This window comes from Lonchura striata, chromosome 1 (genome assembly GCF_050655825.1).
Source record: "Lonchura striata isolate lonStrDom1 chromosome 1, ASM5065582v1, whole genome shotgun sequence".
NCBI classification, from domain to species: domain Eukaryota; kingdom Metazoa; phylum Chordata; class Aves; order Passeriformes; family Estrildidae; genus Lonchura; species Lonchura striata.
In genome coordinates this window covers 44094348-44121997 of record NC_140703.1, presented here as the reverse complement: position 1 = coordinate 44121997, position 27650 = coordinate 44094348, and the positions used below count along the sequence as shown (strand labels likewise).

The 27650-nt window shown below is 38.9% G+C and overlaps 1 protein-coding gene across 1 annotated transcript; it reads left to right on the top strand.

The window, feature by feature from the left end:
- The first annotated feature begins 20891 nt into the window (after nucleotides 1-20891).
- On the top strand, nucleotides 20892-27312 carry LOC110470055 (interstitial collagenase-like). The gene is made up of 10 exons (XM_021529405.4): nucleotides 20892-21088; nucleotides 21232-21476; nucleotides 21938-22086; nucleotides 22182-22313; nucleotides 23170-23331; nucleotides 23649-23868; nucleotides 24950-25083; nucleotides 25666-25825; nucleotides 26665-26768; nucleotides 26977-27312. The coding sequence occupies exons 1-10, from the start codon at nucleotides 20984-20986 to the stop codon at nucleotides 27075-27077; spliced, it is 1512 nt and encodes a 503-aa protein (XP_021385080.3). The 5' UTR covers nucleotides 20892-20983; the 3' UTR covers nucleotides 27078-27312.
- Nucleotides 27313-27650: the final 338 nt, after the last annotated feature.

The following is a 27650-nucleotide window of genomic DNA, read 5'->3' as shown; positions in this document are numbered from 1 at the left end:
TCCTTATTTAAATGTCATATAAAAATTTTCCTACTGCCACAGTAATACAGGATGGTGCATTTCTGTGTACATTGGAATGAGCCATCCATGTTGTGTCTTGACTTTTTGTTGGACTACACCAGAATCCTACCACTGGGCAGGAGGAGCCTGATGGAGCAGTGTCCTCAGAATAGTCACATCCATACTCTGTAGACACTGCTGGACCTTACATGCTCTTATGTGATCCTGTTCTGGTCTTCTTAAAAGAGGTAGTTGGGTCATTCCCAGGACCAAGTGTTGCTTTCTTAGCCCAAATGATACTATTACAGCCTCTGTAATCTCTCTGTAATCTCTCTGTAATCTCACAGGGATTACCACCCTATGAAGAAAGAAAAAAAATTATTTTTATTTCTGCATGATTTTTGTTGTGTGAACATATCCTTCACAGGAAGAAAAAAATTATATAGCCCTCCTCAGAGATTGTCATCCTAAGAAGAACTTGAGAAAGTCTGTTGGGAATCAGCCATGTCTGAAGGGTCTGGAGTTGACAGTGTCCTTCCCACTATCTGTTTATCTAGAAAATGTCCTTTTCAGACTCAGCTCAGACTGTTCTACAATTCTATGATTATATGGTTAAATTAATGGTTCCAGGTTGTTTTCAGGAGAATCAGAAGATTTTATAAATCTTACTCCTGGTCCAAATTATGTGCTATTTTGCTATAGCACATTGGTGGTACAATGGCAAATAAATCAGGCAGAGCTGCATGATGGGGTCAAAAACCATCAGTGGTGCAGAGAAGACAGGGTGAGATAAGTGTCAGAAAAAACTTGGTCATGAAAGCTGCAAGGGCCCATGGGATGAAACATCATGTTTGAGGTCTCCCAAGGGAAGCTGCAGTACAAATAAGCCAGGACAGAGTGGTCTGTGCAGTGCCACAGTGCAGTTTCATCAAGGGGCAGCCAGGATGTGCCAGGCAGCTGGAACAGCTGACCTTGGTAAAATGCTTGCTCTCATCCTAGTTACATATTCTGATATGTTGGTCTCAGTTGATTAGACTAGACCCTACAGGCAAAAACAATAAAGGAAAGCTATTTTCATTATTCTAGCTGAGCCTAAACACAAGGTTGGTTTATGTCTCAAAGTAGCCCATATCAGAGAGTAAGCTGATAGCTGGGCTATCCAGCTGTACTTTCCAGGAATCACCCAAGGACTCTTCCAAGTGAAAAGTTTGGGTCTGTAACACTAATAATTTAGCACTTTTTTTTACTTCTTTTTTTTTTTTTTTTGTTTTTTTTTTTTTTTTTGAGAAAATGCTTTGGGAAGATTTTTGTAGTTCCAATGTAGATAGTCTGCAACAAAACACAGGGAAAAAAGCTCCAGTAGGGTCACTTGGCTCACCAATTATCTTGTATATGAGTACATATTTCCAACACTGAGGTCAATTTCTGATTAAGAAAGACAAAAATTAAATTGCACACTCAACAGCACAACAGAAATGTCCTGTCTAAAATTCTGTTGAAAATCATGGTGCAGGAAATAAAATTCACCCAGGTCTATCTGCAGTGGTAGAAAACAGTGGATGACATTGCAACAGGGAGATAGAGATCTATAACAGGAGAATGAGGATGTAGTAGGAAATAAAAAGCAAGTGATAGCATCAGCTTATTTCCAATTACTGTATTTGTATAATCAATATTAGTATCTGGAACACTTCAGATACTAATATTAAAAAAGAAGTAATCAATAAATGTCTGTTAGGATCTGAACCAAGATTCAAACAAAACAAAAATATTAACATAGACTTCACTTGGTTTTGGTTCAGGGAATAATTGCTGAGATAACAGCTGCTTTGCAAACTGCTTTGGGAAATCATTGCTCTCATATAAGCAGTCTCAAAGTTAATAGTAATTTTAGAGAAGATAATATAAACACATTTTTTGAAACAGCCCCTGGATCTGGTACCATTCAAGCATTTCAGAAAAAGGGCAGCAAAAGCCCTTTGGCAGTTTTCTGCTGAGTGCCAAGGAGGAAACACGCAGCTCAGAACTTTGCATTCAGGAATTTTCTGTGCTATGTTCATCTGACTTAGAGTATGAGTTACACTCACTGAAACTGAGTCACTTTATGCACAAAATAAATATCGGATGTGGGCTCCTTCTCCCTCTATGAGGCTTCACAAGCATCAACTCCAGAAGGAAAATACTTGTTGAAATTTCAAGCTTAAACAATCTAGTGCTGTGCATGCAGCCTTAAATAAACACCGGAAATTTTAATTGTTATGATTTGTCTTGTTCTATTAATAGCTCTCTGTATTAAAATTTTCATAGCACCCCAAGGATGACTTGCATTATGTTGACATGTGTTTAAACTGTGACATTTCTCCTTTAATCTAATCATTAGAGTCACAGAATGTCAGCAATACCCAGCTGTTCAAATCAGGCCATCTTAGATGGTCCTATTATTTTTTATCCATAATGGAAATGCAGAGTAAATAAGATCCTGTCCTGTAATATTTCAAGCAATGCTGAATTTTTCATTGTTTTTCTTTAGTTATTTCTTGCATAGACACAGGCGTTCTTAATATCCACATTCTCAACTGAATCTCAGATTTAAAATAGTACAGTAAACTCAACAGATTTTTTTTGTGCTCCTTGGGAAAGGCTAATCCCTTATGATCTATTTTTAAATTATTGTCCTTGTTCACTGAGCATGTTCTTATATCAAGAAACAGTAAATAAAAGGACCTGCTTTCTGTAAGTTGCTTGCTTAGGTATCTTTAGCAGAGTTTTTATTTGTTTTAAGTTTAAAACTGATGTTACAATTTCTTGCCCTTTGATGTGAGCAATATTTTTTATTTCTCCTGACAGTTTTGGCAGACATTTTTCTTGCTATCTGCTTTGTAGGACTGTGTGACCAGAGCTAGACAGAATATTCAGGTCAGACCGAATCAGGTCATTATGTTTCTAGAATTATCATTAATCTCTTCCTCTACACTTCATAGCCTTATTTTTTTGTGGACATGTATTGGGAGTTTTAGATTGGTTTTAGTTGTTATAAAAGGTTTACTTTATTCTCAGTTAACAGAGACTTCATCTAATAAAGGCATTTCAAATAATTTCATCTAAGACAAGCCACAGGAACACAAATTTAAGACATTCCCCCAGAATTACAGGAAAATAAGCAGGAGTCAAGGACATCATCAGTATTGCTTCAGTGACTAGTTATCTAGTTATCTGCAATCTACCATCTTCTCCGTGTTTACTAAAAGTCAGAGATTTACAAGATTAACATGCGTCAACACCACCTGCAAGAACTGAATCACAGAGAAGCCGAGCCACCCTGTTATAGCAAAACCACTCAGGAATAAAGTTATAAATACTAGTGTTAGACAAAGTCAGAGGACTGTGTGAAACTAGGAATTATTTTCCTTCCTCTGATGCATTTACTAAAGTGTACTAACTGCTCAGATTACCGTGCCAATTTCATGATGCCAAGTTTTAGAAAATGAGTTTATAAACAACCAAAAGGCAAGAAATGCAGCCTGAAAATACACTTCTGGGAAGCAGAGGATCCGGGAAAATAACCTACTTTATAACAGGGTAGAGATTTAATGAATGTATGGAATGCAACCCTTAGGGTACAAGATAGGAACAAACTGTGGCAACAGGAAAAGAAGGAAGGTTACTGCTACCAGTAAACTCCACCAGTGCTGTTATCCTTACAAGGGAGGACACATGAAAGCAAAACTCAAAGGAGTAAGAAATGTCAAGTCAACCTTTACAAATATGGGAGACCCACAGCTTTGATCCAATACTGAAATGCATGGGTGGATTAAATCTCCTGTCATCACAGATTTGGCTACAAGATTATGCGGCTGTTATTCCAACCCCACCCCCCACCCTCAACACACCTTAGAGCAACCACAGCTGTGCAGGTGGGACAGATGTGTTTAGGCTCAGAGTGGGTAGACTAAATTTTGATGAGATGATATAATCAAAACAAGTCTCGCTATTATTTCTAGCATTGCAATTTGTTACTGAAAATAGTGTGCGTGTAAAATATTTATTTCTTAAAATATCCCAATGACAAAATTAGCTTCACTTCCTCTGCATTAGACGACTAAACAACACACTGTGTGTCTGCACAGCCAAGACAGAAGTTGCAAGGCTATATGATAGGGTGATTACTGTATCGTTAGTGACTTGCCATGAGAATGATCAAAAGGGACTCACTTCTGAAATGTTAAGGGTGAAGCAGAGGTAGAGTTTAGGGGCCACACATCTTGAGGTAAACTGCTTTCTGTTTTGGCACAGACATGCTTGTTCTCGTGGACCAGGGAACAGCAGTCTTCATAACTCCAGTTTGGGATGAGTCAATTCCTCCTCCAGAGAGTTTACGCTCCAGGGAGATGTAATGCACTGTGAGCTGGCAGGTATAACCACATAGCCCACAAGCAGAGCTCCAGCCTGCAGGAGTCAGAGCCAATCCATGGTGTATTTCTTTCCCCAGATTTGGGTGGCATGCTTTTGGTTGGAGAAGGCAAAAACAGAGACAAGGACCACCAAGAAGAGGGCCTGCAGGGAGATGGGAAGGGAAGGGAAGGAGGGAAGGGAAGGGAAGGGAAGGGAAGGGAAGGGAAGGGAAGGGAAGGGAAGGGAAGGGAAGGGAAGGGAAGGGAAGGGAAGGGAAGGGAAGGGAAGGGAAGGGAAGGGAAGGGAAGGGAAGGGAAGGGAAGGGAAGGGAAGGGAAGGGAAGGGAAGGGAAGGGAAGGGAAGGGAAGGGAAGGGAAGGGAAGGGAAGGGAAGGGAAGGGAAGGGAAGGGAAGGGAAGGGAAGGGAAGGGAAGGGAAGGGAAGGGAAGGGAAGGGAAGGGAAGGGAAGGGAAGGGAAGGGAAGGGAAGGGAAGGGAAGGGAAGGGAAGGGAAGGGAAGGGAAGGGAAGGGAAGGGAAGGGAAGGGAAGGGAAGGGAAGGGAAGGGAAGGGAAGGGAAGGGAAGGGAAGGGAAGGGAAGGGAAGGGAGAGAGGACGGGTGACTGTGTCAGACTGCCCTGGACTGTGGGGCAGCTCAGATCCCATTCATATGGAAACACAGAGTGGGTCCTTTGCTGCTCAGTTTCCTTCCTATGGCAATATTACAGTTTGTGCTTCGTTTGATTCCAGAGGAAACTGAAACTGAGAGCCAGGAACTGCTCCCAGACCACTTTGCCCAGATGTAGGGAAGATGCTTAAGTGCCCTGGCTGTCTTAAAAATTCCATTGAATGACTTGATATTTTATCTTCAAATCATTCTTACAATGCTTTGTTACTAAGTTTTTAGATTATAGTCTGTACCGGACATTTTGCTAAGAAAGCAGCAGACTGCTAGGCAGATGTGGAGAAATAAAAACTTTCCAAGTCTGCCTGTTTATTCTCTCAGAACTGTTTTCAGAGTCAGGCTGAAATCTTCCTGTTTGAAGTTTCAGAGAATGAAGGATGAGTTATTTTTGTATAAACAGTAAATATTTTCCATGAGCTAGCTGGTTTATCAGATCCTGAGTTCTCAAAAGGAGAGATTTACTAGGACTTGTTGTTCAGTTCTAAATAATGTATCTTTCTGCAAAAGATTTCTGTTGCTGCTCAACACAAGTTATACCAAGGAAAGCAGTGTAACCCTATGTGTGAGATTAACTAAGAAAAGTTGGATGTTTCATTGTCTTCATTCCTTCCTGTTACAATGAAAAGAGAGCAAAGAGCAAACACACCAGTTGGTGGTAGTGATCATGCCGGAGATGTGCCTTCACAGGTAGAGTCACTGTGGACATTCCCACAGCTTATAACACACACACACACACAAAAATTGTTACACTTCTGAGGTATCCAAGACTACATTTTAAATTCACTTCAAAGCTAAAACACATTCAAATTCAAACAATTTTTCTTTGCAGGTCTGAGAAATTGGGTCTGCTCCACATGTTCGGCAGTATTTTCATTATTTTTCATACTGGAGACCATCACAAGCAACTGTTGGGTTATCGTCTTGGGAATATCCCAGGTTTATTGTGTGGGTGTAGTACTTGTCTAGCATGATCCCACTGACTAGTCTGCTTCCTCACTTTGAATCATTAGATATTTCCATCAAGCAGATTGCACGGATTTAATTTTGTTTCAGCTCTCAGGTACCACAAACCCTTTCTCATTTGCTGTGTCAGACATTCTTGCTTCAGCTGGCATGGAGTAAATAGCAAAAACCTGGAGGGCCTTTCTGCACCCAGCAAAAGAACAAACACACCAGGCTGTGTTATGTCATGCAGCAGGAAATAATGCCTGCTAGAACTTGAGTAGAGATGAATATAGTTTGGATTAGTGTTGAAAGAGCAGCTTTAGTTCCTTCCCTGATATGTGATTTCTGTAGCAGTGTCTGCATTTGGATGTCATGGAAGCAAGCAGGATTTCCATCATGATTGGATCCCCTGGGCTCAGCTGTCACATAAATGACACAAATCAGGCACCGCATTCCTCCCACTTTGCCCACCCCAAAATGCCTTAAAATTTTTCATGTTGTTTAGTTTCAAAGGCTTCAAAAGGAATTTAAGTATGATCCAGCAGAAAACACCTGCAGGTAAGGAGATGTAATACAAGAGTCCTGAGCCTTCATCAAACACTTCACAGTTACACTCTTGTCCCCAAACCACCTGGCAATGAACAGGTGATGACACATGATGGCAGATGATGGAACATAAGGGACTCACTTTGAAAAAATGATTGCAAACCAGTTAATCAGTGAAGGAAGGTACAGGACAACCTTCAGGGAAGTAAGAGAAAGTAAAAACCCAGAAAAGAACATCCACTTGCATAAGGACTTCTTTCAGCAGACCTGTTGAAATGTTCCAGGAAACAAAAAGAAAATTAGCTACGTATGTAACAGAAAGAAGGAAAGAAACTGAACTATAGGATCAATTGTAAAACTCCTTTTGTCGTACTTAGCTGTGAGATAAAAATAACAGAAGCAACACACTGGAGTTATTACTTCTTTATTAATAGTGAATACTTCTTCTGTCCATGTAATCGCTTCTGAGTTGAAGTAAATTATTTGCATTCATCGGACAAGGGTTGGCTTAAAGTCAGATAAGTGAGCTGTCACACACATTATTTCAATTTGAGTTTAAGGTGAGGTGTCTTTTAAGTAGAACTGATTGATTGTGAAAGACAAATAAATTCTTCTTTTGGAAAGATATAAATTATTTTTGTTAAAGAATTAGTTTGGTTTTAGTAATTATTTATTGATCTGAAGGTAAAACCCAGTGGCTTCACAATTAGTTTCCAGAACTCTGGCAGCCTTGGTGCCATGACCACTTCCCCAGGCAACCTGTTCCAGTGACTGACAACTGTTTCAGTGAAAAACCTTTTCCTGATTTCCAATCTGATTTTGCCCTGATGCAGCTTCATTCCATTTCCTCATGTCCCATGGCTGGTCATACTGGCACCATAAGTTATGTAAATGAAACAATTTTCACCTTTATCACAGAGACAAACAAAGCCAGCAACCAAGCAAAAAAAAATTCTGACTAAATGCATAAAGAAAGTAGAAAGATATGGCTGTTATTGAAGGAGATTAATGCTCTACATAAGGACAACACACTTCATTCAGATTCATAGGCTAAACCTGACTTACATTACCTAAGGACCTCTGGTTATTTTGCAATCTTGTTTTCTTTCTGCCTAATCCTGGGGCATCCCTGAGGTTGTACAAATTGCTTAATCACCTCCACTGCTGAACAATGGCTCACTTCTTCAGGTATCTCCTTTTGACCAGATTGAGGACTGAGACACAGCAGAGGTAAAGGGCTGAAGCCATCATGACTTATTGAATATGGTGTTAACAAGAGGGATCTTTCTTACATCTGGGCTGGTCACATATTCCCAGTAAGCAAATGCCAGGCTTTGGGAGGCCAGATGTGTTCCTCTGATGCTGTGTTGGGATGTTTTTGGGGTCCAGTTCTCTTTGCATGGACACCAGCTTCTTACCACATAGTCTAACTTTTACCAGACTAACAGCCTCTAAATGAAATCCTAAGCCAGATGTAAAATTGTCCTCTGCTTCCTATTTAGTCAATGAAGAAAGGTAGAAGAAAGTGATTCACAGCACTTATATCTCAGCTTCTGTCTGAAGGCATCTTTTTTTCTTCATTGACTGCAGTTAGGAAAATGAATGACTGTGCTCTTAGCCTAGACAAATCTATGCTACATTTATGAAAGATTTATGTTAGATTTAACCAGGTTTCTGATTTTACATATAGCACCCCTGCTTTTTTTTTTTTTTTTTTTTAATTTAAATTACTAGAATTCTAATATGTTGAAGTATCTTTCAAAGATTTTGTCTTTGGGGCATCCAGTTTATTTTCACCTTTGGATTCTCAGAAAATTCAGATCCCCTCTCATTCAAGTACCTGGACATTTTACTCCAGCTATCTTCTGATCAATTCATTGGTTTTGCCCAATGAAATTCAAGATGCAATGACTTAGTCAGTCAATGACATTTCACACTTTGTAGTCACTTAGAGAAATCAAAGCCAAAACAGAAATACTTCATAATGGGGGCACTAATTACTGGTAATCACCATATTGGCTGTAATGACAAGGTCCGTTTGGACCTTGAGCTGATTTTTGTTAGGAAGATGGGGTGATCCCTTCTGGTGAAACATAAATGTAAACCTGTGATATCCCCTTTGGTCTTAAGCTTTTTTTAAAGCAAAGCAACAGAATCTTTGTATAAAGCTCTTTTAATGTATTTTAAGTGTGCGCTTTAGGGTGAGATTAATCACGTTCTCAGTAGGCTAATCTTTCAAAAGGAGAGATCCAACATTAAGGGAAATTAATTTCATTCCTGAAGATGATTTTCATAGATTTTATTTCTCTAAAAGAATTCCACTATAATCAGAATCTACACAGAGTTCTCAGTCAGGTACTCAAGTGCACAAAATTTTGATGCAGATAAATTTTTTTTTTAGAAGACTTGTATGCTTTTATTCCGTCACATTGTAATGTTTAAGGCTAACTGATCATCCCTTTCTTGTTTCTCACATCAGCCCACAATGTCCACACACCAATGATTATGTTCCACTCACACTTTTGTTCTGTCATGTTATTGTTAACTTTGGTCTTGGATTCTTGTTCTGAGATACTATCTACTGTATTTGGAAGCCTTCAACATTTTAGTATCTGTCTCTGTTTACAGTCAAAAATTAAAGATGATTTGAGTTAAAAAAATTCAGAGTTAAAATTCAGGACTATTATGCAAGAGAAAAAATAAATTAATAAGGATTGGGCAGAATATATAAAATAAATAACATGAAATAGCAAAAAGGAAGAGAAGTTATATATTTGCTTGCAAACAATTGTTTTGAATAAGTGAATCTTCATTGTACAAATATTTTAAAACTACGCCTGAAGACATAAAAAAAGATGATGTAGAAGTATTCAGGAAGCCTCTGTGGTCAATAATGCTTTTGGACAAATAGTGTAGAAGTGTGGGAAAAGACAAAAATAAGCCAAATTTTAGCTGTTATTGATATCGTGGAAATGGAGGCAAGGCAAATCTCTGTTGAGGGATTGCTGGATTCCACCTTTTCAAGTCTTGTCTTTTCTCACAGAGCTTTTGTTATTACAAAGAAAATAAACAGCCCAGGCTGATCAACATTGTGGAAGTGACAAACCCAGATAAACCCACCAGTTAAGCATCCTAAAGTGAGATCTCAGTAGATTCCAGCTGAGCTTGTAGGTCCATCTCCCCTGTTCTGGCAGTGCCTGAGGGAAGATGAGGGCAGTGGCTTCCCTGCCAAGTGCAGTGAGACTCTGTACGGGGTGGCAGCTGCTCCACGGGCAGGCTCTGCTCCTGGGATGGGGACTGAAGAACCTGGGCTCTGGCACAGCTCTGGGAAAAGGAAGGAAGGAAAGAGCCTTTTCCTGACTTCAGTTGGTTACCAGCTTTGGCAGCTGCCATGGCTTGTGGGGCAAATATTACCTGTGATGGTCCACAGAGACACAGGGATTGCTCAGCTGGCAGGGACAGGGGCAGGTGAGTGACTGTGGGGTTCAGGGCTCAGCCCACCCCCAGTGCCAAGTGCCATGCTGCAGGCACAGCCTTTGGGCACAGCCAGGCTGACAGCTCCTGTAAAAGGGGTCATTCTGGAGCAGGGAGGGCACAAAAGCTCAGCCACAGGAGGGCACGAGGCACACTGTGCTTTCCAGGACCAGTGGGTGACACTCTTTGTTGACCTAGGTGGTGTCCCCAGGAGGCTTCCAGTGAATGCCTACATGACACACATGTGGTGCTGCCTCTCCTGAACTGATACCAGTGACACTCCTTATGAATGTACATGTGCCCCAGACTCAAGGAGACACACAGTGAATATTTTCTCTCAAGGAGATTACCTGAACTATTTGCCTTAGCTACTTCTTGGAAAGGATCAGTGCCTTCCTTAAAGCATGTTTGGTTTTCAGAATATTTCCCTGTCCCACTGGTGTCTCCTCATTCCCACGGGCTTGTGTCTCCTGGGCATCTGCTCAGTCCCCACCAGATCAGTCCTGCAGGGTGTGGAAGTGGGGACGTGACTGCTTCAGCAAAATACAATTTCCACACAATAGTTTTCACTCCAGAACAGAGCCTCAAGCAGATACTTCTAATTGACTCACTGTGCTAAATAAGTTGTAAACACCTGAGTCATGCATAATTTTAATGCTCTTACAAAAGAATGAGTTTCAAGAAAATTGATACGGATTACTGAGACAAAATGATATTTCAGCAATACAATTTAGGTTAAATGCTCCTTTCTGAAATGCCTGCTGAGAGGCACTGAGATATATTGGTGCATTCTATTTAATTCCACAACTAAAGTATGGTACCAATGACTGCACTAAAGATTCATTCCCTAAAAAACTGCTCAGAAAAATTAATTAGATATGTTTCTTTTACTACCATGGGGGCAACATGCTATAGGATGATGAAAATCCTATTGCACTTTCCACATTATTCTTTGTGTAACAACAAACAAATTTTTTTTCCCTTTTTTTTAATTATCCTTCTTGTACCAACACTGTAATTTATAATTGATCAGATATATATATGGATCTGTAAATTGCTTGTGAGCAGAATGCACTCTTGTCTGTGTTTCCAATTCCCTGTGCTAACAAGGTGGTGGTTAACATGACAGCCAGCTGGTTTTGGCACTATCTGTTTTACTAAAAAGAAAAATAAAGAATTGCTTGTACAGCTGCATAAATATGTGGACTGTCTCTCGTGGAAGGACTTATGTCACTGTTATAAAAGACTTTTTGTGGTCAGTTGACAAACAGAGGAAACTCTCTAAGTGCTGTTTCGCTCTGTCTTAAAGGAGTTATTTCAGTCAATTTCAGTTAATTATGTTTCTCAGATACTTCTTAAGAGTCATGGGAGCTGCACTATCAACAAAGTCTATCCTTGTCTTTGCACAGATAAAAGTGCAAATGAGCCTCAAACTTATTGTGCTGGGATTAGTGCTAACAAAGGATGTGACTGCAGTAAAATACTCCAGTCCTCTAAAGCAGCTTGTCTGCAGCTACAAAGACCTCCCTTCAGGTTCTTCCTCCTTCAGGCTCTGCTAGTTCAGTGAAAGAATATTCTTCCCTTTCCCTATAAATTATTTCTCCTCCAAGGTTAGGTGTGCATCCAGAAATCTTACTAGTTTTTTCAATAAATGTTTAGGGTAGGCAGGACAAGCAAGGTGTATAAGCAGTGCTGAAGTTGTCCATCTCTCCTCTCCAGCTGCCTTTAGGCACAGACAGGTTGTGCTTAAGCTTCCTTATGAGATGTGACAGATGAAATCACAAGTACTACTTTGAGTGTTTCCCTGCTCTGATGGATGTGATTATTGCAGTTTGGGAGTTACAAGGCAGTTTTTATCAAAGACTGCTACTTTCCTTTCCTTTGCATTAGAGCTGTGTTTCAACCTTTCATGTGTGCCTGAGAGTGATTATTCATCTATAGTACAATACTTTGGTAGGAAGGATGTTGCCCTGATCCAAGCAGAGGAAAAACAGACCGTGAGAGAGAAACATCAGAGCTCTGAACTTTATTATTTTGCCATAATTACCCATCTATATATCTCTCTTTATGGCTGTGTTGCTCTGTATATGAGGTAGGTTCATAAGGAAAGAGCATGGATGGATGTGTACATCAGCTATGGCACCAGTGTAAAGTTAAAAACTACATATTTCTGTTTCTGAGCACTTAGCTGAACATTACTGATCTTTTATATGATGTGTTTCAAGGAATTTTTTTTTCCATATTAAATTCAAAATATATGTTACAAGCAATATATATTTGATTGGGTCTTAATAGTATTAAATAGTAGTAGTACTACTATTAATAGTAGTAGTAATACTATTAATACTATAGTAGTAGACTTAAATTAATAGTATTAAAAAATGTGTAAAACCAGAAATCAAAATTTTCCAAGTTCAGGAGGAAAACTATATTTAATATTTTCAGTGCTCTTGGTACTCAACACCATCTGAATTTAATGAGGTTTATTTTTTTTTCATAAGCCCTTTCCCTTTATTTGTCAACTTTGAGGAGGAAATGGTTTCTGAATATGTGAAATAATAAGTGGTGTAAAAATTTGGAAGAGCTAAGACAAAATGTGGGAAATTTTGGGTGGTTTTGACTACTATATATTTTTAAGGGAAAGGGAATTTTTGTTGTTGGAAGAAAGAAAAACAAGGAGTTGCCAAGCATATTATGTTTGAGAAATTATGAAAAATTCTCTATTAACAATTTATGAGTCTTGTATGTTTATTTTTAACACAAATTTATATTAACTCATATTCCATAGCACGGGATTTCTCAAGTGGGCTGAAATTTACTTCATTTTTTGCCCAACTATGATTTTTATTTAAATTGAACCATGTTTGAGCCCATATTGCAACAGAATCTTTTCACTCTTCCATCACTGAAATCTCTATTAATACCAAAGAAAACTCAGACCAGATTCTTTTGCACTTTACAGAAAATGAACAAACTTTCATGTCAATATACTTTCCTTAATTTTATCATACAATGATAAGTGAGTATGTTCTCAAATAATCCTCAAAGGAAACAAGAAGTCCGTTCTTTGCAGTACTTGGAAACAAATTATACACAATATCTTTTTTCAGAAGAAATAAACCATGGAAATAATTTCTAGATGTTGTATTAGAAGTTGATTTCAGATGTATTGGGATGAACTGTTTTTTAAACAAATATATTTGCCTCACTTTTACAGTTTCCTGAAATATAAGGGAAGATACACTTAAAGAATGTTGGCAGGTCAAAAGAATGAGGGTTTTCACATTAAAAAGAAATCAAGTTTTAAAATGTTCCTGCTTTCCTTTCACTGGATGTCTTCAACTAACATTAATAATACCTGGACAACAAAACTATTTTTCCCTTTATTCTTTTTCTGTCTACTCTGAATAGAATGATAAAACCTCTGTCTACTTTGTTTCTTTTTTAATTTCTTCACAAATATTATTTGTGTTTTCTAGTAGAATAAGGAGAGACTATGTGACACAGATATTAGAGAAATGAACTGATGACCTATTTTACACAGCATCCTACTTCTGACAAAATAAAACTTGGATACTGCAAAGCCAAATTCTGTACAGTGTAGGTCCTTTGAGAATTACAGTGTTTGAAAAGATGATTCTGTGTCACTTTGGACAATTCTAACTTTGTATTTTGTAGTGCAAGTCCAAAGATCAGTAATCATTTCAAGAACATAAATAATGAAAAAAACACTTGTAAAATATATTTTAAAAACCCACAGCCTATTCCCTGTGGCCTTTTGACATTTGTACTATTAATTAAATAGAATCACGTAATTTTTAATGTTACAAGTAGATATCTATTTGCTAAATTGCACAGATAAAAGAAACTCTTACTAGATAAAAAAATATTCATGCCAGTAAAAATAATTTTTTGGAGGTTTGAAAGAGAAGCAGATTACTTTAGAATCAAATGCAATATGAGATTATTTTTTATAGTTTAGCTACAGGTGTATTATGTAATGTCTACAGGGAAAGATGGTTGCCATATGTGGGGCTGAGGAAACTCTTACTAAGGTACAGGTAGGACTAACCAAAATTTCCCAGGGAAAATAAATAATATTGTAGCTATTGCTGGGAAAAAAAAAAAAAAGAAAGACAAGTTTTGACCTGTAGACAGTAGGTAGTGACTGGGAGTGAGCTAATGATGTGCCCTAATTGTGTGTGTGTTGATGTGAGGGGTTTTTTTTTTGGTATTGGGCACAGCCATGTGATTTGGTGTCCAACACATCTGTGAAAGACATTGTGTAAGTTTCCCTTAGTTTACCCCAGCTAGCTCCTGAGAAAGTACATGGTACACTGAATGAAGTGCTTTCCACTGCAAGAAATTAATGCATGATCTGGAAATCATACTGGGTTTATGATGAAGTGTTTACGGGAAGGGCAGAGGACATGCACTGACAAGTCCTGTGTGTCTTGTAAATGCATGATCTAGGGAAAAATCTGTCATTCTGAATTACACAGCTGCTTATTACTCCATACCTCAAACTCCATGATGACCCACAGCACTTCCTTCTGTTCACATGGGCCTGAAGAACTTGTCTTAAATCTGGGAAGAGTTTAACATGTCTTTAGCATGTGAAGTAATATCCTAAGGCATCTTGGAGAGAAAAGACTGTGATCAAGTTTTACAAAACTGTAATGAAGCAACATCCTGATGAGCCTGCCTTGTGTTTTTTAATTAGCTGGAGGCCACTGGATAATCATTTCTAATTAAGTCGTGTGAGTCCAATTCCTTGAGAACATTGTGAGCATGAAAAGGTAGTTTGATTTAATATCTGAAACCTAATCCCTGTCCATGTGCATGACTGCACATGCAAGCTTGGCCCATATGCCATCCTCAGCAGTGACAGCTGGAGAAACTGCTGCCCAGAAGCCTCTTCCTTTGCTCTACAGCAGAGCCCATCCCTCCCGGACACACTTCACTCAAATCACTTGGATTTCATTAGCAATTAACATTGCAAAGGTTTTCCATTTCAACTTATCTTGGGTGAGGTAACATGAATTCATTGACTACCTCAGCTAGATATTCAGTAATCCCTGTGCAGCCACATAGTGATGAGCTGGAGGAAGACACTGCTGGAAAGTGACATATTAATTAGTATTTTCATATCTGTGCTTTGTCATGACTCTGCATTCTTGAGATCACAAATTGTTCTCTGTTAGCTACAAGAATCATATGTTCAAGGTTTGTTTTTTTTTTTCATATAAATCAAATGGATTGTGAATTTAATACTTGAAATATTTATTATAACAGCTTTTTATTAAGTCAAGAAACATTTTGAAATTATGTTCCAAGGCAGTTTAATGTGTTAACTGTGGTATTTGATTACTTGAACTGGTATTCAAAATAAAAATATTCTTTGGTATGCAGGAGTAAAAGAGATGTAGAAAAACAATTACTTACTTTTAGCTTAGCATTTCCACAAATACACAATGACAGCACCTGCACTAGTCAGCATCTTCAAAGAAGTGATTTGAGATATTGACTAACCTTTTTTTTTTACAAGAGTTTAAATGAAATAAATATTTTTCATCTTTTAGACATACAATTAGTATTCAATCCTTTTGGCTTGTGTTTGGCAATTGCCCTCTGTTCTGTGGGTTCATGTCCTAGAATATCACTAAAACATTTAATTGTCAATTTCATTACAAAGCTGATAAATTAGACCCTGGTCTTCTATGCAAGCACCTAAAGATTTCCCTATTCATCCCATCGTTCAAAGACCTCCTTCTGCTAAGTGAAACCTTTGTGGGTGCAGGTTTGCTCAGAGCAGACACAGCTCCAAGGTGGGTATGGCCACTTTATTTTATTCATCAAAAAAGGAAAAATAAGGAAAGGATTGATTGCACAAATGATCTTGGTCTCCAGATAAAGAAGATAAGTAATGGAGGTAAAGCAAACGGTGCTCATGCTCTACTGGCAGCTACTTAAGGATCAACGCAGACCTCTACATAAAATGACTGCCAGTGGTTGATTACATAAGTCTCAAATGATGACCATGACATGTGAGAGCAGGATGGCAGACTGTTTCCTAGAATGCTTCCTCACTTTCCTTACTCAGGTCTTTTTATGGACAGAGAGCTCAAGGCAGTGTCTTTTTATTTTTTTTTTATGTATTGATAGTATGCTAGCTAAATATCTTAGGGCTTGCAAGACAAATTATAAAAGCTATCAGCTTTTTCCAGTCCACATCAAAAGGAATTTCAGAAAAGTTAGGAGATTCTTTACATGGCAAAGTTCCCTATCTTTTCCTAATATTTATTTCAAAGCATTGCAGTCAAGTTCATAAAAGTTCGTATTAGCATGAAATATTTTAACAATATGGCTAATGGACATAGCAAAGTCAAACAGTTTTTAAGAGATGGGATGAGCAACCACACATCAAAAATCATCTTCTGTGGATTTGTCTTCTGATCTACACAACTAAAAAACTACAATAGATCTTGAGTCTAAAAACCCATCACCTTAAGTAACAACCAGAGATCTGGCAGCTTATTCATATCCTTTATAAGAGAATAAGAATCATACAGGTCCTTGACCATAAAAGTCTGTGCATAGGAGGAGAGAGAAGTACAACATTTTACTGACCATCACCTTCAGAAGGAAAGGCAGAGGAAACAGTGAATTAATTGTGTATCACAACCACAGTGCTTCCTGTCACACCCATTGCTCAGGCCATGTCCAAATTCAGAGTATGACCCCAATACATTGCCACATATGAAATAAGGGTGCTATTATTTCCAGCTTTCATATTCCAGTTTAGTTCCTGCAACCCCCAGAGCTCTTGGGCATTGGATTCTGTCACATCTCTTATTCACTGATGGATAATGTAACACCAATGCAATCATTCTGTGACCTTGCCTTCTAAGCTACCAAGTCAGACATTACTGAGAGGAAATGACATGCAGCTTAAAAAACATGTTTATATACAAAATACAAATATGGAAGTGATTTAAGCTTTGTTATTGCTGATAATACTCAAGAATACAGATATCAAAAATATCTAAATTCCTGTTTAACTAAGATCAGCTATTGAGTCTACCTCTACATGCCATCTCTCAGTTTGCAATGGAACTTGGACAAAATGCTTAGATGAAGTAGAAAAGTCACAGATATTATTACTATTAGAAGGTGTATATTAGAAAAGCAGGATGAAGAGATTCCACTGATAAATGGAAGTACATGGATATACAGGAAAAAACATGGAATTCAAGTCAATACCTCTTTCAGACTCAGTTTCAATACTCCCAAAATACTATCTTGAAAGAGATTGAATGTATCATTTTCAGTAAGTATTTTCTGATTTTTCTGGGTCTTTTAATAGTAGACCTACATTTTTCCATGTCACAAATTTTCTGCTTGCCTACTTCCCCTGACCACTTACATGCTATGATTCAGCTGTTATTTCTTAAAGACTGGCTCATAATGTAAAGGGTTTGTGTCTTTTTCTTTTCAGTTATTGTTCCTAAAGTCTCAGAATCTCTTTGTATGAATTTATCTCCCAATTCCATTCAAGTGAAAGAAACCAGCATCTTCTTCCATGTCCAGGCATGTTCAACACTTTTATAACACATCTTGCTTCTTTAGCACAAGGAGGGAGAGTTTAGAAACAGCGTGAGTGAAGGGGAGGTGGAAAAACAGATATCTACAGATCCTGCTAAAAAGTTTAGGAGGTGAAATCATAGTGTGTGTGTGTGTGTGTGTGTGTGTGTGTGTATGTGTGCGTGTGTGTGTGGTTAGTTCAAGCTTCTTTTGACTTAATTTTCTGTTGTTTAAAGGGTTAATGATAATTGTTTACAAGACTGTGTTAAGTATCCTTAAGTATCCTTCCACTTCTTTCCTTAAGTCAAAAGTGCCAAGCACTTAAAAAAAAGAAAAAAAAAAAAAAAAAAAGAAATGGCAAAATTCCCAGGTAGAAGTTTGACAAATCCTCTAAAAACCCTGGCACTTGGACTAGACCCCACAGAATAACACAAATTGCACTGCCAAAGGACAAACAGTTCTGTGGTTGAAGAATATTAGCCTTGATGTTGGCAGGCTTTCTGTGAAATGCTCTGTCCTACTTCAGGGGTCTTCCTGGGAAAGCACCCACTCTTGTCCCTGGGTGCGTAGTTAATGTAGTTAACTGCTAGCAATGAGGGACGAATGAGTCTGAGTGCTGCTGAGCTGAGGGAAGAAATGAGCAGGATTCCTGGACCCATTCTGGCTGCTTCACTGGTGCTTGAGCTGGCAAGTCACCTCTGACGTCTACATGGTCTCCAACCCAGAGGAAGGACAACAATGACTTCAGGGCACATCAGGGATCAGTTTCACAGGACTGGGATGGGAATACCAGCATCTGTTTACCTATGGGATTAAGGCATGAAACAGGCATCTGACCTGCTTCATGCCTTGTCAAGGATTAAGTGATTCTGGGAATCCCTGAAGCAGAAGTCATCAACTAGTTGACCTATAGGTAAGCAAGAATGCCACGTAAGGTACCAGCTCAGTTCGCTCCATTCAAATTTAAGCTGCGTCTTTGCCAGTAAATCTTCACTGTGTCCCCTGGTAGTGTAATTTTCAAACAGTTTAAACTTCTGATTAAAGCCACAACACAGCTTCTGCTTTTATCCTGCAATACTTAAACACAAGACTGAATACTCAGGTTAGTTTGAACACTAAGACTGCTGTCTTAGGGTTCAGTATAAGAAGGCAAGTCACTTCTTGGATCCATATGTAAGTATCACAATTGCTCACACATCTCAGAGCCATGCAGACTGCTCAGCAGTGAATTTGCATCACTTGTGCTGCCAAGCACAAAGCAAGATACAGCTCTTCCTCCCAACACTCACCAGCCACTCCATAAATGTCAGCTTGAGCATGCAGGCAACAGTATCTGGAAAGGGAAACCAACAGCTGGAGCTGCAGCATGCCTATTGGCAGCCATGTTAAAGTCACTGAAAGAAAATAAAAGCTTCCTAAGTATCCAAAAGGCTCACTAAAATATTTTCCAACTGGGTGTGCTGCATCTCATGCTCTGACTGCTTCGCCCCCGGACACAGCAAACGAGGTGTTTACAAAACATTCAGCTGAAAGCAGAGGATAAGTGTCATATGCAAGCTGCTGCTGCCAGGCAGCAGTATTTAGAATGTCCCTGCTTTGTGTCTGGATTCCTATGTGGAAATGCAAACATCATAACCTACAAATGCAGCTTGGGATGCTGTTCCATGACCAGCAGAGAAACCCTGCCGCTGCCAAAGGAAAGGTCCTAGCTTCCCAGCCTTCCTGGCTGCCTTCCTGCATCACTGTTCCCATCCATGACATCCCACCCCTCCTTTGCACCCCTTAGGGTGCCAGTGCATTTTCTAACTTCAGAATCAAGCAATTTTTAGTGGGGTTAGGGTTATTTTTATGGGCTGTTTCCTGTACCTCCAGCCCTCTGAATTGGTTTATTGAAAACATACTTGGTAACAGAAGGGCACAGGAAAGCAGCAAGAGCACTGGCCAGGCTGGGAGGAGCAGGAGGACCCCGTTACAGCAGCAGAGGGCTATTGGCAAAGCAACCCTCATCCTGCTGCAGCCTTAGATGTAAACATTTGTACCACTTCACTCACTGGTTCAGGGCCCTGGTCTCTGACCTGGGTCACACACACAGTGTGACCTGACTCCAGCCAGGCAGTTCAACTCCAGTTTCCTTTGGAAGAAGGCCATGCCTTTCCCCAGGCCACCTTGCAGACTGCAGAGCTCAGCTGCTGTGGTGCTAGGATTGTTTTTATGAAGTTTCCAATATGTTTTTTCTCACTGGAGAAGCGGTTCCTTTTTTCATGTTTTTCTTATGTTCAAAGAGAAGTAGACTATTTTTAGCTCATATTTCTTCTTTTGAACTTGCATGTGGGTATTAAGTCAACACAGGAGAATTTTGTTTCAAAGGTGAATGTCTAGGAAATGACAGTCAATAGTCACCAAGTGACAGTCACCGGGTGACAGGAGTTCTGCAATCCCTCCATAAACTGCATTGCACCAGGTTCAGAGAAGGGCATAGGAACTGAAAGTAGGACTTCTGGCAAAATGGGAAGCTTGGAGTGTATGGCACAAATCCTCATTACCTTCCACCTGGTGTTGGAGAAGTTTATTAAAAGGTTCTGCTGAAGACCCTTTATCCCAAAGGCGCCTGTAGTTGTGTAGGGCAATTTCTGCTGTTTCTTCTTTAGTTGTGAAACCACCCTTGGCTAACAGGCCATGCAGACCAGGATATATGATCTCTGGTAGTCTACTGAGACTTTTGCTTTGTGGTGTGAGGGAGAAAGGGGATGAATTCATAGATCCATGATTACCTGTGCCAGGTAGCAGCACAAATAATGGTTCTATAACAATGCTGGGATTTCAGAGTCAAGAAAAGAAAAATGGGCTTTTTGTATAATTTACTATGTCACTAAAATTATCAGGTACAACATGGGTGAAAGGAAGAGATTTTTTTTCCTGGCATGCTGAGGTCCTGAATGCAAGCCACTTTGAGAAAACTAAAAACAGTTTCTGGAGGTCCCTTCTCAAGTGCTTTGAGGAATTACATATTGTTGACCCTCACAAAGAACCAGGTCATTTCAGCACCTCTGAAAAATGGAGTAGTTTTTGTCCAGCCCAATTTAGGAATAAAGAAAAAAAACAACATACTGTCCAGTAATATGATTGCAAAATCAGGGGGTTTTGGGCAAGGTAAACTGTCATGTGTTTGCTTGCCTCTAAACCCAAATTTGTTTTCTGCATTTCTGTGGAAAATCAGAGGATGTTATACGCTGAGTCATCCATTATTGACTTTAGTAAGCACAGCACTGATATAAATAGTGAAACACTGGTGCGTCTTAGACAGAGGAAAAAGAGATTGAGAGGTCTTCTAGCAAGGGCTGGTAGGACAGGGAGACAAAGATGAAGACAAAGATCCTTCTTCTCCTTGAGTTATTATATTTTATATGTTCCTCTGCTTTTCCAGTGGCTCCAGAAAAGGAAAAAAAAGATATGCAATTTGCCAAGGTAAGGACTATGGACAGAACCCATGAAATAATTTATTAAGAAAATGAACACAGTGATGTATTAGCAAAGTATTTTATTACCAGATCTCTGCACTTGAAAATAAAGTTTTATATTCTAAACTGTTGCTTTTTCTTCCCTATCAGAAGTATCTTGAAAACTTCTATGATTTTAAAGAAGAGAAACATTCTCTGTTTAAAGCAAAGGACCTCAACCACATGGCTGACAAAATACGAGAGATGCAGTCATTCTTTGGGCTGGAGGTGACTGGGGAGCTGAATCAGAAGACACTGGACATGATGAAGCAGCCTAGATGTGGAATACCAGACATCCGTTCATACAGCGCCTTCCCACGCAGCCCCACATGGATGAAAGAAGATGTGACCTATCGGTAACATACATTAGAGCAGGATTTTCTCCGCACCACTGGGAAGCTTTGTGAATGATAGGCAGAAGTAAAGTAAATGGTTTCTTTACTAATTATTTCTGTATTTATCCATATAAAAGCTTCATTCAGGATGAAAGGGAGAGGAATGTGGAAAATATTCAGGCTACCAAATAGTGATGAGAACTCCTACAAAATAGGAGTTTACATTAGTTAGTTAATAGCCTACTAAATAATAAACTCAGTGAATAGAAGGAATACAGCTGAGTATAAATGTTAGGCTTTCTGAAAGGTATAAAAGAAAGCTATGAAATCTTTATCTGTTATGTAAGCAAATATTTTGAAAATAAACCACTTGAGACACATAAATAATTGTAACAACTGATTACAATATTTGACCTTGATACCATGTGACCCAGTCACATGTGATCTGGTTGCCTTTAATTCCTTTTGTCTTTAATTCACAGGATTCTGAACTACACTCCAGACATGCTGCAAGCTGATGTAGAGGAAGCAATTGCAAGAGCCTTCCAGCTCTGGAGCAGTGTCACTCCTCTGAGGTTCACCAGAGTCTATGGTGGCCAAGCAGATATAATGATTTCCTTTGCAGCTAGATGTAAGGAAACTCTCTTGCCAGGGAATCATAGTACTTGTCACTTTTTCTTACCAAGATAATGAAAAGCATCCCTTTTTCCCCCTCCTTATTTTTAGTTCACGGTGACTTCTATTCCTTTGATGGTCCAGGAGGAACTCTGGCTCATGCCTACCCCCCTGGCAGTGGGATAGGAGGAGATGCCCATTTTGATGAAGATGAAAACTGGACCAAATTTACAACCTATAGTGGTAGGCAAACTTAAACATAATGTTGACTGTTATTTTATTAGAAAGTGTTGTCTTGAAGATGCTGTAAAGTCACATATCCCATGGCAGCAGTTCCAGTATTTACTGAGATGTAAAATGTCAGTGTAATTTAGTAAAACAGTTCTGCATATTTTGATCTGGGATGCAGTCACAACAGTCCCTTGAAGTTAATGCAGACTGCAGTTGCCCGTCCAGTGAAGGAAATGAAGTTAACATGGAATAGTTGAGTTATCATGAACATCAAAAGACAGGGAATTTTCACCCTCAAATAATGACCTTAAAAGCAATAATATAACCTCTCACATTTGTTTGTTTGCTTGAGTTTGGGTTTTTTTCTGATTTAAAGTCATGCTCATCTTTAACTTCTGGAAAGGAAAAAGCATCCTGAATTTATTGGCAAATAAAATTAAATATAATAGTGAATTGTTCTGGTTTCCAGCAATGTCCAGGGATTATGCTATATGTTCCTGGCTTTGTGAGGTCCTCAGGCAAATTCCATGTCATTTACTATTCCCAAAATCTGATCAGGTGACTAAAACCTTCTCACCTGCTTTTCAATTGTTATTAATGTTAAAGAAACCTTGATTTGTTGTTGGAAAATTTCTGCAACATGGGCAAAAATTGTTCCCAAAGTGGTTTTCCAGTAAGAAATCAATGCCTATGATTCAAAACTCATTTCTTCTCCAGGAGGCCAGAGAGCTCTTACTTGAGCATAGTTAGATTCTGCCTTTTTTTAAGACTGTAAGTGATATATCTTACACCAGAGAATGGCACCTGCATCCTGTTGTCATGCAAAAAAATTGTTTAGTGTTTGTTCTTTGTGCTGTATCTTTTTTAGGATACAACTTATTTCTCGTTGCTGCTCATGAATTGGGCCACTCACTAGGTCTCAGTCATTCCAACGTTTTTGGTGCTTTGATGTATCCCATATATATGGCTGTGGATACAAGGAACTACCAACTTCATCAGGATGACATTGATGGCATTCAAGCCCTCTATGGTAAGCAAGAAACATAATTTTCTGATGAACGATGGATAACAGTTTATAATTCATTTTACCTAACAGATGAGTCCACACTGCAAAATGGAATCTGTAGGCTATATTCATTCCAGTTAGTCAAAAGATCCAAGAGCCTTTCCCCAATGATACCAGAGGAACAGCCCATGTCTGTAGCATTAAACCCTCTTATTTTCCACAGAAGGGTAGTCATGTGCACAGCTGCCTAAAAACTTGGCTTCCCATGGTACAGCCTGAAATGCTGTGTCATTAACTACTCTGATTCACCTTCCATTTCCACACTTACTTATTTTCCAAAGGACCCCCCAAGGAATCTCCTGCACTTCCAACAAAAGCTTTTCCCCCACAAGAACCAACTGAAATGGTACTTGCAGAAGCATCAACTCCAATGTCTCCCAGGGAAGAACCAACAGAAGTGACACCCTCCATGCCACCCCAAAGACCAGACGACTGTGACCCTCATCTGACTTTTGATGCTGTCACTACTCTCCGTGGGGAAACACTGTTCTTCAAAGACAGGTAAACACTTTTATTTCCAGCAACATATTTTTGTGAGACTTACAAAGTCAAAGCATAAAGTTTAGTTCAAAGGATTTATCCTTGCTTGGTTACAAAAAAACTATTTCTTTCTGTAAGTGTTAAGGAAACTTTGAAAAAGTTTATTAGCCCACCTGCGCTGGGTGAGTAACATGGTTTACTAACAAGTGAGTATAATGTTTTAATCCATCATACATGATTGTCCTTGTCTATTAAAATTGTGCAAGGCTGAACAATTCCTGTGTCACTCCTCAGCCTGCAGCTGCTTCACATGCAGCACTGTCCTGATCACACCATCCTGTGTGTGGGCCAGGGAGCTGTAGAAAATGTCACTGGTGATTTTTAGTGTCACTCTGACCTAGGATTCTGCACTAGACCAGTAATGTCTACAGACACCCCCTGCTGTTACAGGGTGGCCTTGTTTTGGGCACACTCTGACACTCACTGTAGTGATTTCTAGCTGGGCGCATCCAACCTGGTGAGAGCAAACAGCAGGACTTCCCCCCGTTCTTGGCTTGGTAGTTGTGTTTTGATTGAACAATCTTCCTTTGATGATGTAGGTCTGATTTTCCTTCTAAAATGTATGAAGAATTGTAGCTTAATAGTTTTCAAGGAGAAGGGGGCAAGAACAATTCTTCCTTAAACTGTGCTTTAACATGTTTCTTAAGAATGGGTTGTGCCTACTTACGTGGGTCATGATGGAGAGAAAGCTGCAATTCTCAGCACTACCACAAATATCCTAAGTTGTCCTGGACAAACCATTATGGCACAAATGCAGAAGTCCACAGGGCCACTAGCTGTAGGTGACCCTGGTTGAACCAGGGGGTTGGACAAGATGAGCTTCAGAGGTCCCTTCCCAGCTCAACTATTCTGTAGCAAAGGGCACAGATCTGTGAGGGAGCAGGGCAGAGTGAAGGACTGCATCCCAAAAGGGGTGGTACCTCTGCCTCATTGGGAGCACTGGTTCCAGCGCCCAGACAGTAGGATTTTGAGTACATTTACAGGCCCTTGATCTCCTAATGAAGTACAGACAATGAAGCACTGCTGGTTTTGTTTCTATCAGCTATGTCTGGCGCAAAAGTCCGTATTTCTCAGAAATCGAGCATGACACCATCTTCTCCTTCTGGCCATCACTGACAGCTGGCTTTGATGCTGCCTATGAGGTTGACAAGAAGGATCGAGTGCTATTTTTTAAAGGTACTTATCTTACATTTCCAACAGTTTTTTATGCATACATGAAGTTACAGCAATACTACTAATGTTATTTAATCATAATGGAAGATATATTATGGTAATATTAATACTAACTCTAATACTAGTACTACCACTAAGAGAGAATATTCTTAATATTTAAATCCATTTAAATTTTGCAAATTACACTACTACCAGTAACTAATGCTGCTTCACAATGGTCCTACACAGACTTCTCTTGGTCAGTGAGAGCAAAGACCATAGCTGACAAATGTGGCAAAGACCAATGTAGCAAAATTGATTGCTACATTACATTATATTATCTAAATACATTTTTAAAGATGACAAACACACCTAAAAATATATTGACTTTTAATTATTGAGTATCTAATACTCTTAATGACTATAAAAAGTAGAAAATCCAGCAGCTGTGAGATATTCAAACTTCTCTGTGCCCTAAGTGGATAATGTTTTCAGCTGGACATCTGTGATGTTTGGTAGCATTTACTACACAGAAAGCTCTGGGGCTTTGACAAAAAGGAGATCAGACTCCTCAAGAATCCTTACAACGTTTCTGTTTTCCTGTAGATGGCCAGTACTGGGCTGTCAGTGGCTACAGAATAGAGTCAGGGTTCCCCAAGCCCATTCAGAACCTGGGCTTCCCCAGCAGTGTTGGGAAAATCGATGCAGCCGTCCATGACCAAAGTACCAAGAGAACCTATTTCTTTGTCGGCAACAAGTACTGGAGGTAAGGTTCTTCTCTCTTCTGTAGAAGAGATAATAAAAACAGCTTTTTTAATCAAGTGATGTGAGTATTTGAACAGGAAGTTCATGTCCTCTCTTTATCAGCCTTCTCAGCTGCTTAAAGCTGAAATGCAATTACTCAGGTGTTTTTATAAAACAAAGTCTTTTACACCTGAGTGTTCACTTACTCTTATCAGGTTGTGATTAAGGGGCAAATGAGTTTTGTTTATTGATTAGGAAGCAGTGTGAGCTAGTATAAAAATATAATGTAATATAATTAGCATAAAAATATAAATTGAGTGGACTTTGCCATCATGTCAGGTATTCATTCAGTAGTTACTAAGAAGCAGAAGTGCTTCATGAAATTTATAAATGATAAATCAAGAAAGTTATAGAAGAAGATTAAAATATTTGCTTCCTAAGAAACAGTTCAGCTAAGCAGTAATCTTAGCCTAATAATTAGTCTGTAATACTATCTTGAAAGAGTGTTATTACACCTGAAGTTTGCATTTCTCTTATGGGGTCACTTCATAGATTGTGTGCTGTAAAATTAAAATTATTATGCTTGATTAATTATTTAAGATTGTTACTCAGTATAAGCCCCATTCAGCCTTATTGTCAGTCTCAGGGAATAAAAGTAAATGTTCTAATCTGATATTCTGAAAACAGACTTACCGAGGGTACTAAAAATGTAAATACTCACACAGCCAGGATTTATACAACTCTGTGAGATCACAGGTGTTGGATTTTCAGCTGAGAGTAGCAATATTTGTAAAAAATCAATCCAGTTTCAACTTTGAATGTCACATGCTTGTTTTCTGTTTCCACAATTTCTTTATTTAGTTTCAATGAAAATAATCAATCAATGGAAAGAGGCTATCCAAGAAAAATATATGTGGACTTCCAAGGGATCGGCCATCCAATTGATGCTGCCCTTCAGAAAAATGGTAAAGAAATTAAAATGTAATTTAAAAAATCCCAAAGACCACCTGCCAAATGCAAAAAAAAAAAAAAAAAAAAAAAAGCATGTTTCAATACATATATTAAATTTTTGGTTTGATTTTTTTTAAGTCATCCAAGGAAATAGTGAGCTTGTAACAACAGATATACAAAAATTAAATACTAATTTTTCCATATTTTTCCTCCCAATTCTAGGATATTTCTACTTTTTCCATGGATCGAACCAGTATGAAGTTGACATCAAGAGGAAGAAACTCATCCGTATAATGAAAAGCAACAGCTGGTTTAATTGCTAGAAATTTTAAGTGATGGTGCAGGATTGTATTTGTACCAGAGAGAATTTTTCATGTTTCTTGATTTTAGACAGTGTTATTCACCTGTTCCTATGCAACTGAGTCTGAAATTATGGCCTTTGGCAATTCTAATTTAAAACTTTTAAAATGTAAAACCTAATGTACAGCTTTAATTTATTTTTGTCCTCCAATTATTTATTAATCAAGTTGTTTTTGAGTAATAAAGTATTTTGCTTGAGTTTGGCAGTTCTTGTGTTCTGACTCAGTCCACTGGAGACAAGGCATCTGCTACAACACGCAAGCTGAATGGCACCAAGACCCATCAGCATTTTCAGCAGGGCTCAGTGCCTGTGGGAGGAAAGTTAAAGAGAAGTAAAGGGGCAGTTCTTGCAGGCAATTAGAAATTATCCAGGTGACAAACGAGGGAAACAAGGCACTCAGGAACAATGTGGGAGAGGCATAAAAGGAGCTCCTTCACAAGAGTGTGTGAAGGGAGAGATTGGAGTCTATGGCCTCAGCTGCCATGGCCTCTGGCACAGGGACAGAGGGGTCAAGGCAGGCGTGGGGACAGGTAGA